Genomic DNA, 13,898 nt, shown 5'->3' on the forward strand with positions numbered 1-13,898 from the left:
GGTTACAATAGGACAGGTTGTTTAAGGAAATGGATAAGTTTGAGAAATGCTGCAAATCAGTTTTAAACTGGTTCTCCAATTCAAGTACTGAAACTTCAATTCAGTTTTTAAATTCAAATTACCATAGCAAACAGGATGCAGAATTACCATTTGAATTTGAATGTAAAAAAATAGAATGGATATACATAATTGCCTTTAACTAAAATAAAATAAACAAAAACTTTTATAGTCTTTTAAAGTCTTTACATTCTGAAGGTTCCACAAATTTCTATTTTTAGTTTACTTCATTATACTTTATCACTTAATATCCCAGAATGCATTGCCTGTCTTGACTTTTTTGAATTGCAATTTAGTAAATTCTGTAATTCCAATTCAAAGACATTCTCAACCACTAAAAGGGAGCCAATTCTTAATTTTGTAAGTGTTAGCGCACAAGGGCTGAGCACAAGGCCTTGGCTCCAACTCATGTACATGATTGCTTGAAGAATGCCAGCAGCAATTTGAGTGCAAAAAAAAAAAAAGATAAAAGAAATAATAAAGTCAGTTTTCTCCATGCACATTTTTTATAACCCAATCGAGGGTAAATTTCTCCTTCTTTGGAGGAAAAAAACTTAGAACCTATTGCTGTGCTAACTGTATGTTTTTCAGCGGCTTTGGGATGGTGACAGAAAGTTCATTGTCAAACAATGTAAATGAGGTCTGAATGTTTTATCCCGAATAACAACCTATCATTTACTTTGTTTTCTCCTGGCTGAATGTGGAACACATCATGACACTGAATTATGTGAGGAAGTGCATTGTTCTCTGCAATCACTACGGTAGTTAATTCTTGCTATTCTATCAGACTTTCCCCCCAATACGCTTTACAATTTTGCCATTTAGATTCTGTGTTGCATGTGTTAGGTTTTAATTTGGCCTTATGCTGTTTTTAACAGGAAATGACAAAACACAGAACACGGTTCATGTTTTATTTCTACAGCATCAGATAAACACTGTGCATGTTTGACATGAAGGTTTTTCATACGTTCATAGCAGTCTAACACTTACTGAGGTGTTACAAACCTCTGCACAATGAATTTTTCATGCCACTACATCTGCTTTTCCCTGCAGTTTTTCATCAGTATGATGATGTGTTCCAGCACATCTGTGAGGGAATGGTACGATGTCTTTCTCTTTTTAAATCACATGCCGTTCTTAATTTGCTAGTGGGTGGAGTGTGCTGCTCTCTGGTCATTATGGAGACAGAAGTCATATACAGTTCTATACCGATGTCAGCTCAGCTTGATGCTAAGGTAAGCACGCGCTAAGCTTGGCAGCAGAGAGCGGAGACCACGTTCGGGTCAGCAGCGTGACAGATGGTTGGGTGCTCGGCGTGCGAGTGGGTTGTGTACCTGAACAAGCAGTTGCACAAAGAAGCTTTGATGCAAGCTACATAAGTGTTAAACACAGAGCGAACTGATAGCAGCACTGCCGCCTGTGCCAAGCCGTTAAATACCAACAATGGCATCTGTGGATTGAGCAAGAAGGGGAAAATAATGAAGCAAAATGGCAGGCGACAAAGCAGGCTGGGAGTGATAACATGTGCCGCTTGCTTTTCTGCTACACAGGGAGAGGCCTATACCGCAGGGGGCTTGGGCAAGGGGGGCTGGCGCTGTTTTTCAGAAGCCATTTTTAATCGTGTGGTAATTATTTACTGCTTGAAGAATATGAACGGAAGATTATCTGCAGTACCCCCCCCCCCACCAAATCATATTTATGTTCCTGCCCGAGTATGTTCTTTTTCTGCTGTATCATTATAAACACAATTGTGTTCATTTTCATGCAGAAAAGGATCCGCCGAGCTCTAGAACCTGACAAGTATACAATACTTTTCTCCTTCCGAACCGCCGCTCAATCAATCTTTTCCATTTTGCTTTGTGCTGATAGCCAAAAGCGTTAACACTTTCTTAATGTATTCCATTAAAAGTTTTCATTCAATATGATTCCTGCCTCACAGGAAAATCACCATTACTCCCTATGGGCTATGTGTTTATCCTCACTATTAGCACAGAACGAGGTGTTGCTGAGGTAGCAACACTGGGCTGGGGATGTATGCATTTAAAGTAGGGGATATTCAGCGCGATTCAAACCTTTGAAAACAAAGGCTTTCTGCTAAGTTAGCAGCATTGCCATCTGCTTTATTCGGCATCTCAACACAATCCTTGCGGTAATGACTTTTGAAATGCTTTCCCCACTGAGAAGAATGTGATAAAGCCGTTTCTGCTGACAGTTTACATAATCGCTGATAAATATTGGCCCACTGTTTTTTTTTTATTCACAGAGAGTACAGAAATTAATTATTCTTAGAATTATTTTATGCAGTGAATACAGGGATGTGTTTATTTTTTGTGTGGTTTATCAGTAAATGATACATTTGCGTATTCATCACATATACAAAGTTGTTTCTTAAACTATGAACAATACATCTACAGTATTTATTAGTGTAGCTCAGTGGTAGAGCATTGCGTTAGCAGTGCAAAAGGTTGTGGGTTTGATTCCCAGGAAACATGTGTTAAAATGTTAGCCTGCACTTAGGATAAAAGTGTATGCTAAATGCATACATTTAAATTATTCTTACTTATTTTTATTCAAACTTGAGGATTTTTTTTTATTGTTTTCTTTTTGTTATATGAAGATAATATTACAACGTTTTGGGAAACATCACATACGAAGCATCACTTGCCTTCATTGTTTGTTTTTGCTATTTTTCAAATGCCCTTTTATGTAAAGATTCTTTATTTAATATGTCTCTTTTTAATTGATTATTTTATTAATTATTATTCCGTTACCAATCAAGCAGTAGTTTTGTCACATTATGCACATACCATGAAAATATTTGATAATGTGTATTTGGGAAATGTCAAATGTTAGCTATAAAATTTGCCTCAACAAGAATAAAGATGCTGGCCAATTTAATTTCAAAAGGTTTAAAATGTAATTTCCATCATAAAATGAATGATTGTTTGGGATGTGGTGGAAATGACACATTGGTGCATGTAGTTCAACATTGTTAGCAGTCTAGTTTGTACAGTGAGTTGTACATTCTAAAAGGCCACAGGGCCATAGAATGGCCATAGTTGACGAAACGTCCATATGTCTATGACATATATTAAATAAAATATTGAACCTAGGGTTTCCAGTGTATTGCACATACAGCTAGAGGTCAGAAAGAAGGTGATTAGAGAGCATGTGTGTATGTGAAAATGCAAGGAGAGGAAAGAAAAGTAAGGATAAACAATCTGGGGTGGCACTTTGGCAAGCGGCAGTCACCCAGGCTTGACAGGGCTAGAGAACAGTAGCCGTGGCAAACGGTACATCACTGCATTGCGTCTCATCAAAGCTGACAGGAGCGGGGGAAGGAAAAAAAGAGAAAAGAAGAAGCCTGTCTATTTCATGCAAAGGCCCAAAGCTTCTCACCTTGTCGAAGAAGCTGTCTCTCTCTAGCTTTTCAACTGCCATGTAAAAGGCTCTCTTGTACGTCAGAATTCTATGAAAAACTGAGAAGTGACTTCTCGTCGACGTCCATACCCTCTAGATTAAAGCCGAGTGGAGAGCTCAGGAAGGTTGCTCTGGTCAAATATTATGACACTGAGGTTCAGATACAATCTCTGATGCCCCGCAATCTATTTTGAACCCCAGACAGCAGCTAATGAAGGCAGCAGACGAAACTCACAGCCTAGCTCGCTCTGTTTTTACAATGATCAAGAAGAGATTTGTTAGTTTAAAATTCTGAACTGGGATATTGCACCCCTGGGATCCCAGAGCAAAGATCCCCGAGTGCAGTACAGGGAAGAGTTGTATTTATGATGCACTATGTGTTCACGAGCCAGAACAAGGACAGAGCGGTAAGACAGTGAGTGATCCTGGTTAACGGTATGTTTTCACAACCGGCAACTTCCATTCGATGTATGCAAGGATATCCCAAGACTTCAGTAAATTTCTCACATGTGAAGACTGAAAAAGGAGCATGTGTCCACTCTCATGACGATGATTTTAATGACCATTCTCTTGCCCAACCATCTGACTGCCTGGCAATGAAATCCTACAAAACCTGTGGTCAGGAGCCAAGAGTCTCTCTCTCTCTATTTTCCTCTCTCCCTTTTGTCTAAAAACCAGTGGCTTTAGGCCTGGCCCTGTTTTAATGCGATTATCCAGAGCGAAGTGTCACTAAGTAGGATATAAAATGGAGGCCATTATCTGGCATTATTTCTGAGCAGCCTCCCCATCCATCTGCTTACCACCCACATAGTCACTACGGTGGTCACTACGGTGGGAATAGAACTCTGATTAGCACGGGAGTGCTGCTTAAACACCTCTATGTCCTCTTTCTCTCTGGGCACTGTAAACAAAACAACAGCCCTTCTCATCCAGTTTTTCCAACTCCCGAATTGCCCTAAAACTGCAATCTGACCTGATATAACTGCATCAAACAGACCTAAAGAAGCATTTTTTTTAAGACTTAAACTTAACATTTTTTGTTTGATTTGTCCTTTTAAATATTCAACAGTTGAGTAAAAAGTTGTCATTTTTTGTAAAGATACATGGTTGTTGGTTTTTTGACACATCTACAAAATGCTGAATATTTTAAAATGACTAATTCATTTTATTTGTAACATTTATTTTCATTTAATTATTATCATTTAGTTGGCATTATGTAATTTTTTAAACATACAGTATTTAATACACACACAAATCATTAAATATATATAAATATATGATCTATTCCATTTTTTCTCAACAGCTTTTATTTGTTTTTACATATTCTTGTAATTAATTTCATTAACATTTTAAATTAATTGCCTGCCGAGTTAAAAGTTAATGACTCTTCCTCCCATAGTTTTCCTTTATAACCTATAATACCCAAGTTATTGTGCTTCTTCTGTTTCGATTATACACACAATTCATTAAGGAAATCGAATGCAGATGTTTTCTGTTCTGTGTTTTTGTTTTCTGTCCTTATTAGTACCTGTGATTTTGTCTCGAACCAGCTTGCAGGACTCAATCTCGCCAATGCTGCCGAAAAGGCTGCGGAACTCTTCCTGGGTCATGTTCTGGGGCAGATAGTTGACAATGAGGTTTGTCTTGCTGTCGTCATCGGGGCTGCCGGTCTGCATGGGCGAGGGGCAGCTGCGGCTGTTGCTGGAGGGACCGTTGGCCGTGGCAGAGTTCGGGCCATTCGTCACCTGAGGATCCATGTTGCTGATTATCTGCAGACAGAAGTAGGGTTAAAGGATCTGGAATCTAAAAAAGTAAAACAGCACATTTTAGCACTGACACATCTGATTTCCTATATATCAAGTACTTGATAACTTAAAGAAAATTTGTGGAAGTTACTGACATTTCAAATAAAGGAGCTGGAATAAGTGTATGTAACTGCAACTGCAACTGTTAGCTGCGAAACCTCACAGACTGACTCTAAATAATACAATGCATGACACACTTACTGAAAAACTGTTTATGCATCTCTAGACTTTCAGTAGCTTTCTTCCACCCTTCCCTCCCCCTCACTCTATCCCTGATATTTTTGAGTTTGGCTGTGCATTTTGATGGTTGGCTCAGCTTGACAGGGTAACAATGTGAGCCCTTCAGCATGGAGCAACTGTCATGGTGAACAACGTTTGCCACTGGTTTAACCGTGCGCTTTTAAGAGCAGGTGTTTGAAGAGAAGCTTGCTGGCCCTGGGGAAGTAGGAACCGAGAAGGCCCTAGTCTGTGCTGCTTTTCAGCCTCAAACTTTTTATTTCAAGATTGTTCCACACTGCGGCTAAATGTATTCACCCATTTGCATAAAGGATGTTTGTGTGTGAGCTCATGTGTGTTTAATTTTGTCACCCGACTCTATTTGAGGGGGCTGGGTGACATTTAGAATCGTTTCATATTCTGACTGTCAAGAAGGTTGGAGATACGCGTGTGAGTTAGCATGCGTGTGAGAGAGCAGATTAGTGGGCACATCTTCATGGTTGCAAAAGCAACACAGCATGAGATCTTCTCAGGGGAACAAACAACAGCGTCAGTCAGTGGTGCATGTTAAAAACAAATTTCAGTTTAGCTTTTACACCTTTTATAACACTAGCCTGACCTTCTCCGAATGTCTGGACAGCCATGGTGAGGCTTAAAACTGTGTCCTTACTAGATGTGACTGGGAGTGTTTTTTTTTTTTTTTTAATTCAGTGTAGACAGAAAATGTTGCAAGTTGCTCAAATCTTGTCACATTGAGCATGGTGTAACAACAGTACTGTGTGTTTCAGTGTTTCAGTGTTTTATTGTCAAAAATTCTTGGACGACAAAGAAGGAGAAACTCTAAAAATAAATATGAATTAAAACAGCAAGCATGACCTGATTATAGCTCGTTGTAAGCTGATTCTGTAAGTCAACCATGTTTAATATTCATTTTCTCTTCCTCTCTGACTGGATGTGGCATAATTCAGATCAAGATCTGCACTAAGAGGGTGAAGGAAAAGTGCTAATGTTTCTTGCTGATAGATTCAAGAGTGGAAAATAATAGAGATGAGGAGGAGAAAAAAATGGATCTAAGCTGAATTTCAGCTGCACTTATTTTTAGCTCTTCAAGAAAAAAAAATACTCTGTATCTGCACTCTGTAGTTCGACTCTCTTTTATCAAAGTGGGCATATTTAGAAAGGTTAACAATTTTCCCCATCTGACACCACACTAGTGTTTGCACTTATTTCATTTATTATTTTTGAGAAACACACAGGCACAGTAAAGAGGATGTTAAAAACAAAGCTATTCAAAATGTGTATGATATGAAGCCATAAAAATAGCAGCAGCATTTCTCTGCTCCCCTGTAAAACGGACCCTATTTACTTTCTTAATGCATGTTTGGGTCTTACTGAATGTTTCATCGATGTGTATGTATCTATATACAGTATATATATTTATATATAAGTGTGTGTGTATTTCATATGTTTCACTCTGATTCTCTAAAATGGTTAAAAAAGGGCAGATACAGTTGCATTCACCCTTTACTGGATCAACTGCTGTGCCTCCATTTTTAGACTTTGTATGTGTTAAAATTTTTTCAACGTGACAAATATATATATATATATATATATATATATATATATATATATATATATATATATATATATATAAAAGCCCATAGGAGGCTCATCTGCAAAGCTCTCAGGATATGCATGTAAATGGATCGTGTTCTGTACTTCTCTGAGGCAAAAAGGGATGGAGCAACACAAAGGGACAAAACAGCCATCGCCACAGCAGGTCTTGATAGATATGTGTGTGTGTGTGTGTGTGTGTGTGTATGTTTATTTCTTGGTGTTTTAGTGTGTGCATGAGTGAGGGGAGACTTATTAAGTCTGTTTGCGGCTCCTGCTGTGCACTGTTCTTTCAGAAAAAAAAAAAAGAAACGCTCAAACCTCATGGGATGAGAGCTTTGAATATTCCAGATAAGGAACAGATGAAAGTGGACACCTTTCATTCTGATTTCAGGGACCTGTTGTGTCTCGATGGCCAATTAAAGACCTGTCCTTCCTTTGTGACACTAGCTCTTGTATGCGGTCTTATTACTTTTCTTTAGCTGAACTCCCCTTGTTGTCATACTGAGAAGGGTAATTGATCCTTTACACACTCACTATTGCTGGACATTGGCCCTAGCAGCTGACAAGGGTCAGTTCAGTGACCTTTACTTATTTTCCCCTCCTTTATTTATATTAAATTAGATTATCTAGATTAGATTTGAATGCAAAATTGGCCACTAAAAATAACAAACCAAATAAACAAAGAAACTCTTTGCTTTGTGTTGCCTAGAAATCTTTTAATAATTAACCAGGAGGGAGTTTTAAGAGTGCTGATATACAACACTGGGACTTTCTGCTGTAAATGAGTATTTTTTTAATGCCTCTTTCTTCACGTTACATCATTGCGCCAGTAGATGCCAATAATAATTGATTGTCTTAATGACTGATTCACTGAGACAACTGATTCATTCAGGAATAAAACATCAGACTGGATATGTTTGTCATTACTCAGATGATTTGTTCAAAATGTTGTTCCATTAAAGAACTATTAAATATTACCGGCTACTATATATTTATAATATTTTTTTATATAATTTTTTTTCAAACAAATTTTTTAATTAAATTGATTTAATTCTTTCTGTAGAAAATCCAGTGCCTGAAATCTGAACCCGTTATATTGTGTATTTTATCTCCGACTGTATTCCTTATTGACAAACTGACAAATCAACATCTACAACTTGAACTATCAGTTTTACTACTCTTAAGTCCCGCTCACACCAAGAACGATGACTATAAAGATAGCCATAAAGATAACGATATTAGCGTCCACACCAGCGAATGATATCGTCTGTTTATTCTGAGCGTAAGTGCGTCTACCGCTTTAAATCCTGGAGCTCGTTATAGCAGGGTGGATTCTGATTGGATGTCAGTGTTTGTATAGTTCATCAGCTGGAAAAGAAATCGTTATGAAAATGATTCCAACGATACCGTCCAACGATAACTTTATCGTTATAGTTGTAATGTGGACTCTGCTATTCTTTAATATTGAGAATGGTTTTTAGAACTATATCTTTATCGTTATCTTTATAGTTATCGTGCTTGGTGTGAACGGGCCTTTAAAGTGTAAAGTGGAATAGTTTTTAGGCCTGTCGACAAAACAGCAGAATCATTGTCTAAAAAAGGAAATCTGCTTCCCTGACTCTCTTTTTTTTTTGGCCTGTTTACAGCAAGGTTTGACAAGTTAAAGGGGGGGGGGGGGGTCACATGCTAGCTGAACAACTGCTATTAATATTAATGAGAATGCTAACAGCATCCAGGTTTTACTAAGCTTGGGCCATCACAGAAACATGTTATTTTTTCAGGATATTTATTTCAGTGATATCTGTAAAGTAGTAGGGACATTTAATGTGTGGCATTAACAAAATGTGCTCCTTTAACTCCTTTAACTGGGATAGTACAATACACTTTTTTTGTTTGGATGCTAGCTAAGGCAGAGCCTAGCTGGCTGTGTCTGTTTGTACTGTAGCTGTAGTAGGCAGGGAGACAGTTAGACAGACAGACAGGCAAGGCAAGCAGACATGCTAAGCCATCTCAGAGGCCTTGGTGTCAGCCGGGGGACAGACATCATCTTCCCTTTGATTCAACTGAACAGTAGCCCAGATTACACTCCTTTATTTTCTCAAATGCAATGGCAGATATGTCGACTGTTTCTGAACACAGCTTGGCCCGGCGCAGGCTATGAGTGAGCGAGTGAGTGTGTGTGTCTATGCAGGAAGGAAGAAGCTCTTCCACTCTGTCTTACATAAGTGCCTTAGAGGATGTCAGGACGGGGATAAAAATACAGGTTCAACCAATCCAATGTCCCCGAGTCACGCAGAGCCAGAGGTGTGTGTTTGTGTGTTCACAGCACTGCAGCTAGATGAAGATGCATTCCGGTGTGTGTCGCTGATACCTGCCATTTCAACACAGCACTTTAATGGCCTTATTAGCTAAGATGATAAAATGTCAGGCTTCTATTCTGAAGTGTGTTTTTACGGTTAATGCTCTCCAGTTATTACTGGACACTTCTGATGCTATAGTGCTCCCTCCTATAGATATCTGCTCTTATTTATGTGACCCGGTCATTGCTAAATCTATGAGAAAACAACATGATCTTCAGGTACAAGTAAAATCGTTTTTTTAACATGTAAACTTTGTATGTAAAAATATATATTATATATTTTTCATAATTATAATTATATAACACTGAATTCACAGACATTATACATATTGACAATACAACAACCATCCATAATATGTTTTCAGGTAACATCACTAATAACAATTACAGTAGTAATACTAATAACAGCTTTCATTTAAAACTTATCATTATGCCTGTTTCACTCTACCCCTGTGCACACCCTTCCTCTCATAGCACAACTTCAAAGCAACAATATGGCTATTAATGGAAGGAAAAATGGCAGTTAGTGGGCAGCAGTCTCCTTACCATCTTTGGCTGTGTCAGCAGTCCCTTCTCAGCCCAGCCCTGGAGCTGCGGCAGGTCTGCCTGACGCCACTGAGTCTCTGTCGATCCCTACAGGAGGGGGGCAGGGTCAATATTCAAACATGCCCATTTTCTCCATACCAAACAAACACTCCTGACGGTCTCCAGGCACACTAAAACACACAGGTGGCTTTGATTTGGACTCAAAAGACAAGCTAGTTTAAATTAAGTTGGGTTTTATATATGCTATAATGGAGATGGGTGCTATAGGTGCATGTGGAAAACGGGTGATAAATAGAATTGCTTATTCACTGACGAAAGTTTTTGACATTCCAGGCTGTAGACAAATTTGTGTTGGATATAAAAACCGCAAGTTGTGAAAAACAGCAAGTCTCCATCTGTAGATTTAATATCTTGGGTTTTCCGACAAATCCAGCTTCGTAAACAAGACCTTAGAGGACCAATACCGAGGCTGCCACAATCACAGTTTGAGCAAGGGAGCTAACAGAGAAAAAACAGCCAATTTAGGAAAAGAGGGAGACTCTGAGCATGACCTTTTCGTTGGATGGATGGAATAGAGAAGGAGTGTAACAGGAGGCATCTAGCTCTACATGATGGAGGAGACACTTCTGGATCGGAAAGGATGGACGGGGGCTGGGGGAGGCTTGACGTCCTCTGCAGATCTTTAAAATGTTCGTGTAGCGCCCAGGTGTCGGGATATAGAGAAAAATGGATTGTCAGCGAAGGAGGGAGAGAAGAGAGGGATGGGGTGGGCAGGTGGATTGCTGACAGCTCTTGGCGTAGTGTTATCTGGGACATGGGTCTGTAATTTAAAAAAGGGATTTTTTAAAACGTTTTTTTAATCTCATGTGCCACCTTGGTTTTAGTTTTAGTGAGGACCGCAGGGTGTAACAAAACACTTTTATTGTTCTGGTGATGAAACATCAGCGTACATTCAGCTTAAAGGTGATGTGCATTTTTTCTCTAATGAAACAATATATCTGCACGAACCAATCCAGAGCTTTAGATCCACATGCTGAATCTTTAAAAAAAAAATAAGAAGCAGGATGACGCAGCCAAATGATCCATCGGAATTTCTATGCATCATTCAAAATAAGGTTTAAAAAGTGCTCACTGTTACTCTGGTTACAGAGGACAGATCAATGTCCATGGGTGACAGAAGGGAGAGGACAGACTATAAATGAATTCATCTTCTGTTTTCACTGACCTTTTCTCAAAGCTCACAGGAATCAAAAACGGAATACGTAACAATGGAGAAATAGCTTTTTGTTCTTGTTCTCTTTCTGCCTTATTTTCTCCCTCTTCCTTCTTTTTCCGTGTTTCTTTTGTTGAGAAAATAAAACTACTCAACTACTGTTGTTCATAGCAATTAAACAATGTCAGCAAATGTAAAATAAATTAACATTTGTTTCTTTAAATCATTTGTCAGGTGTGCTGCGAAAGCTATCTGAAGGCTTTTCTCTTGATACTTCTTAGATTAACTCTTTGACTCTCTCTCTTTCACACACACACAAACAGAAACACACACACACACACACACACACACACACACAGCACACACTAATGTAGATGCTCAAAATACTTGAAATCACTGAATCTGCCATTTTGTTCTACTACAAAATATCTACCAATATTAAATACCCCATGAAATCCAAATGAGAGCTTTGCGACTTTAGTCTGTTTACTGTATGTTTGCTTTGAGGCCATCTATATGCTAATGTTCTCCTAAACATTGACAAAGTGACTTTTAGCAGATATATGCATTTAAAAATATTTTTTTCTTCAAGGAAAATGGACTGAAAATGTTTATGATATAAAATGTTATAAAACATTCCCGTTTTCTGTTTAGGCTAATACGTTAACCCATGACAGAAAACTGCAGTTGAGGAATGGTTTCATGGGGTTTTTAAAATCTGAAGAAAACTGAATCTCTTATTATCTTAGCATAAGTGCGCCATTACCTTACCCCATAACCAAGGCAAAGGTAAATAAAAAATAAAAAACGGAGATGTTACCTCACCCTCTGAAATAATCAAACAAAAATCTCCCACTCTTTTCTTTTCTGCTTATGTGATGGTCAATAGATCAGCCACTTCATCCACAGCAGAACGTTATTGGTCAAACAACCCGTACTTAACCTCAAACAGGAACCACAATGGACTCGGAAGCATCTTGCGCAATCATTTCCACGAGCATACAGACTATATCACTCAACCTTGCGGCAGATAATTGACATCACAGAGGCGCTGTTAAAACTAAGTGTGCTTGCCACAAAATGGAGGTCATCCTCGGCAGCTATATATATGGGAACGTATGATCTTGCTGTGTTTGCCACACACACTCATGGGGTTCAAAGCCAAGGGAAGCAGGATTTCATCTTTTTCTTCCGCTATATTTTCTGTTAACTTATACTTCTCAGGTAGATGTAGCTAGGGAATAACCTTTTCCTTTATTCATTTTTACCTCCTTTTACAAAACAGCATGACTCTGGTAAGTAACCCTAGACTAAATCCCCTTAAAATATTCTCAGAATGAGAAATAAACAAATTTGTACTTAATAGAGGCTCCGTGCGGAGGGTACAAGTCTCCTTAATGTTCGCAGAGGTCAACCCTCCTGTGCACTGAACTGCTGGAGGGGATGTGAGCTGTCAGAACCCATTCAGGTACGCAGCTTCATACATTTCTTGTATCTTAACGTCAGGTCAGTAAAGTTCTCTGTGCGTATTGATTTTTATTTTTCTTTCCCCGTGTTTTTGCGTGGGCTCCCCTCCTCAGTGGGACACCTCCTCCAGAGCCCTCGGGTCAAACTGTCACTCCGGCAGATCAATCAAGGCAGTAATGTGGGACGGCATGCGCCAAGACTGCTCCGCTCCTTCACTATTGATCCGCATCTACTTTGCCAAAAATATTTTTCTTCTCCACCCTCCCCCCTTTCCTTATTGAGTACCTCTCTCGCCCTCTTATTTTTCCTCTGGGGGACTTCAAATAATGAATGCCTCAGTATAAAAGCATTTTTTATTTAACTTTTGCTTGACTTAAGTCTGGGTTTATGTTAACCCAGATCAGTAGAGGCTTTCCATAATTCTCTGCCTTTCTGCCCTGGATGATGGTAATGGGCCTGGTTCGGCCAGGATGTTAAAGGATAGCAGAGGACCACACCCCGATCACATTACCCCGTCATTACAGCAAGCCTCATTTGATCAGTAATGAAGGCTGCTGTTCATTTGGGCCATGACTTGTGTTCATTCTTGGCATCTGTTTCTCATAGATGGGCTCCTTGCTCCTGTCTAAGAGTCCAATGAATATCTCAGAGGAATTACTCTCTGGCCTATTGCTGTTCAAAGGTGGGATTCGCTTCCTGGGGTGACTCGGGGTGAATATTTAATGACAGGTCTGTGGAATAATAGGGGAGGTCAAATAGACTGCAGAAACATAAACACCTGAATGCTGAAAGACATGATCGCAGGGATTCACAAATGTATGATGCTTGAGTAGTTTTATGTTAATAAAGAATTAGGATTTAAAAGAGAAGCAGTTCAGTTTTAGGTCAGCACATTGTAAATACATTAAATGAAAAATGTTCTTAAGTGACTGCTATTTTCAGATGATATAGTCTACAAGATAAAGCTCGTTCTCTCTTTAATAGACTGTCCAAATTGAAATAATTTAAGCTAAAAAAAAGCTCACTTAAATGCCTGGATGATGGAAAGATGGTTGATTGTCTGAGGGTTTAATTGCTTGAAACCATATTCAGAGATATTAAATAATGAAAAATACATGAAAACATTTAAGGTAAAACATTTTGGTTCTAGATTCTTCTAGAAATCGAAGTGTTGTTCATGTACATTTCATGTAAAAGT

The 13,898-nt window shown here is 38.8% G+C and overlaps 1 protein-coding gene across 9 annotated transcripts in view; it reads right to left on the reverse strand.

Annotated features, from left to right (window-relative positions):
• Positions 1–13,898, reverse strand: part of LOC113075600 (ELAV-like protein 4) — an 81,506-nt gene that overhangs the window by 37,883 nt on the left and 29,725 nt on the right. For all 9 annotated transcript variants that reach the window (XM_026248280.1, XM_026248279.1, XM_026248278.1 and 6 more), the window contains 2 exons: positions 10,021–10,107; positions 5,006–5,246 (listed from right to left, as the gene is read on the reverse strand). In XM_026248280.1, the coding sequence (XP_026104065.1) occupies positions 5,006–5,246; positions 10,021–10,107 (328 nt within the window). The remainder of the gene's footprint in view (positions 1–5,005; positions 5,247–10,020; positions 10,108–13,898) is intronic.

The sequence above is a fragment of the Carassius auratus genome, unplaced genomic scaffold, assembly GCF_003368295.1.
Source record: "Carassius auratus strain Wakin unplaced genomic scaffold, ASM336829v1 scaf_tig00017243, whole genome shotgun sequence".
In the NCBI taxonomy this organism is placed as follows: domain Eukaryota; kingdom Metazoa; phylum Chordata; class Actinopteri; order Cypriniformes; family Cyprinidae; genus Carassius; species Carassius auratus.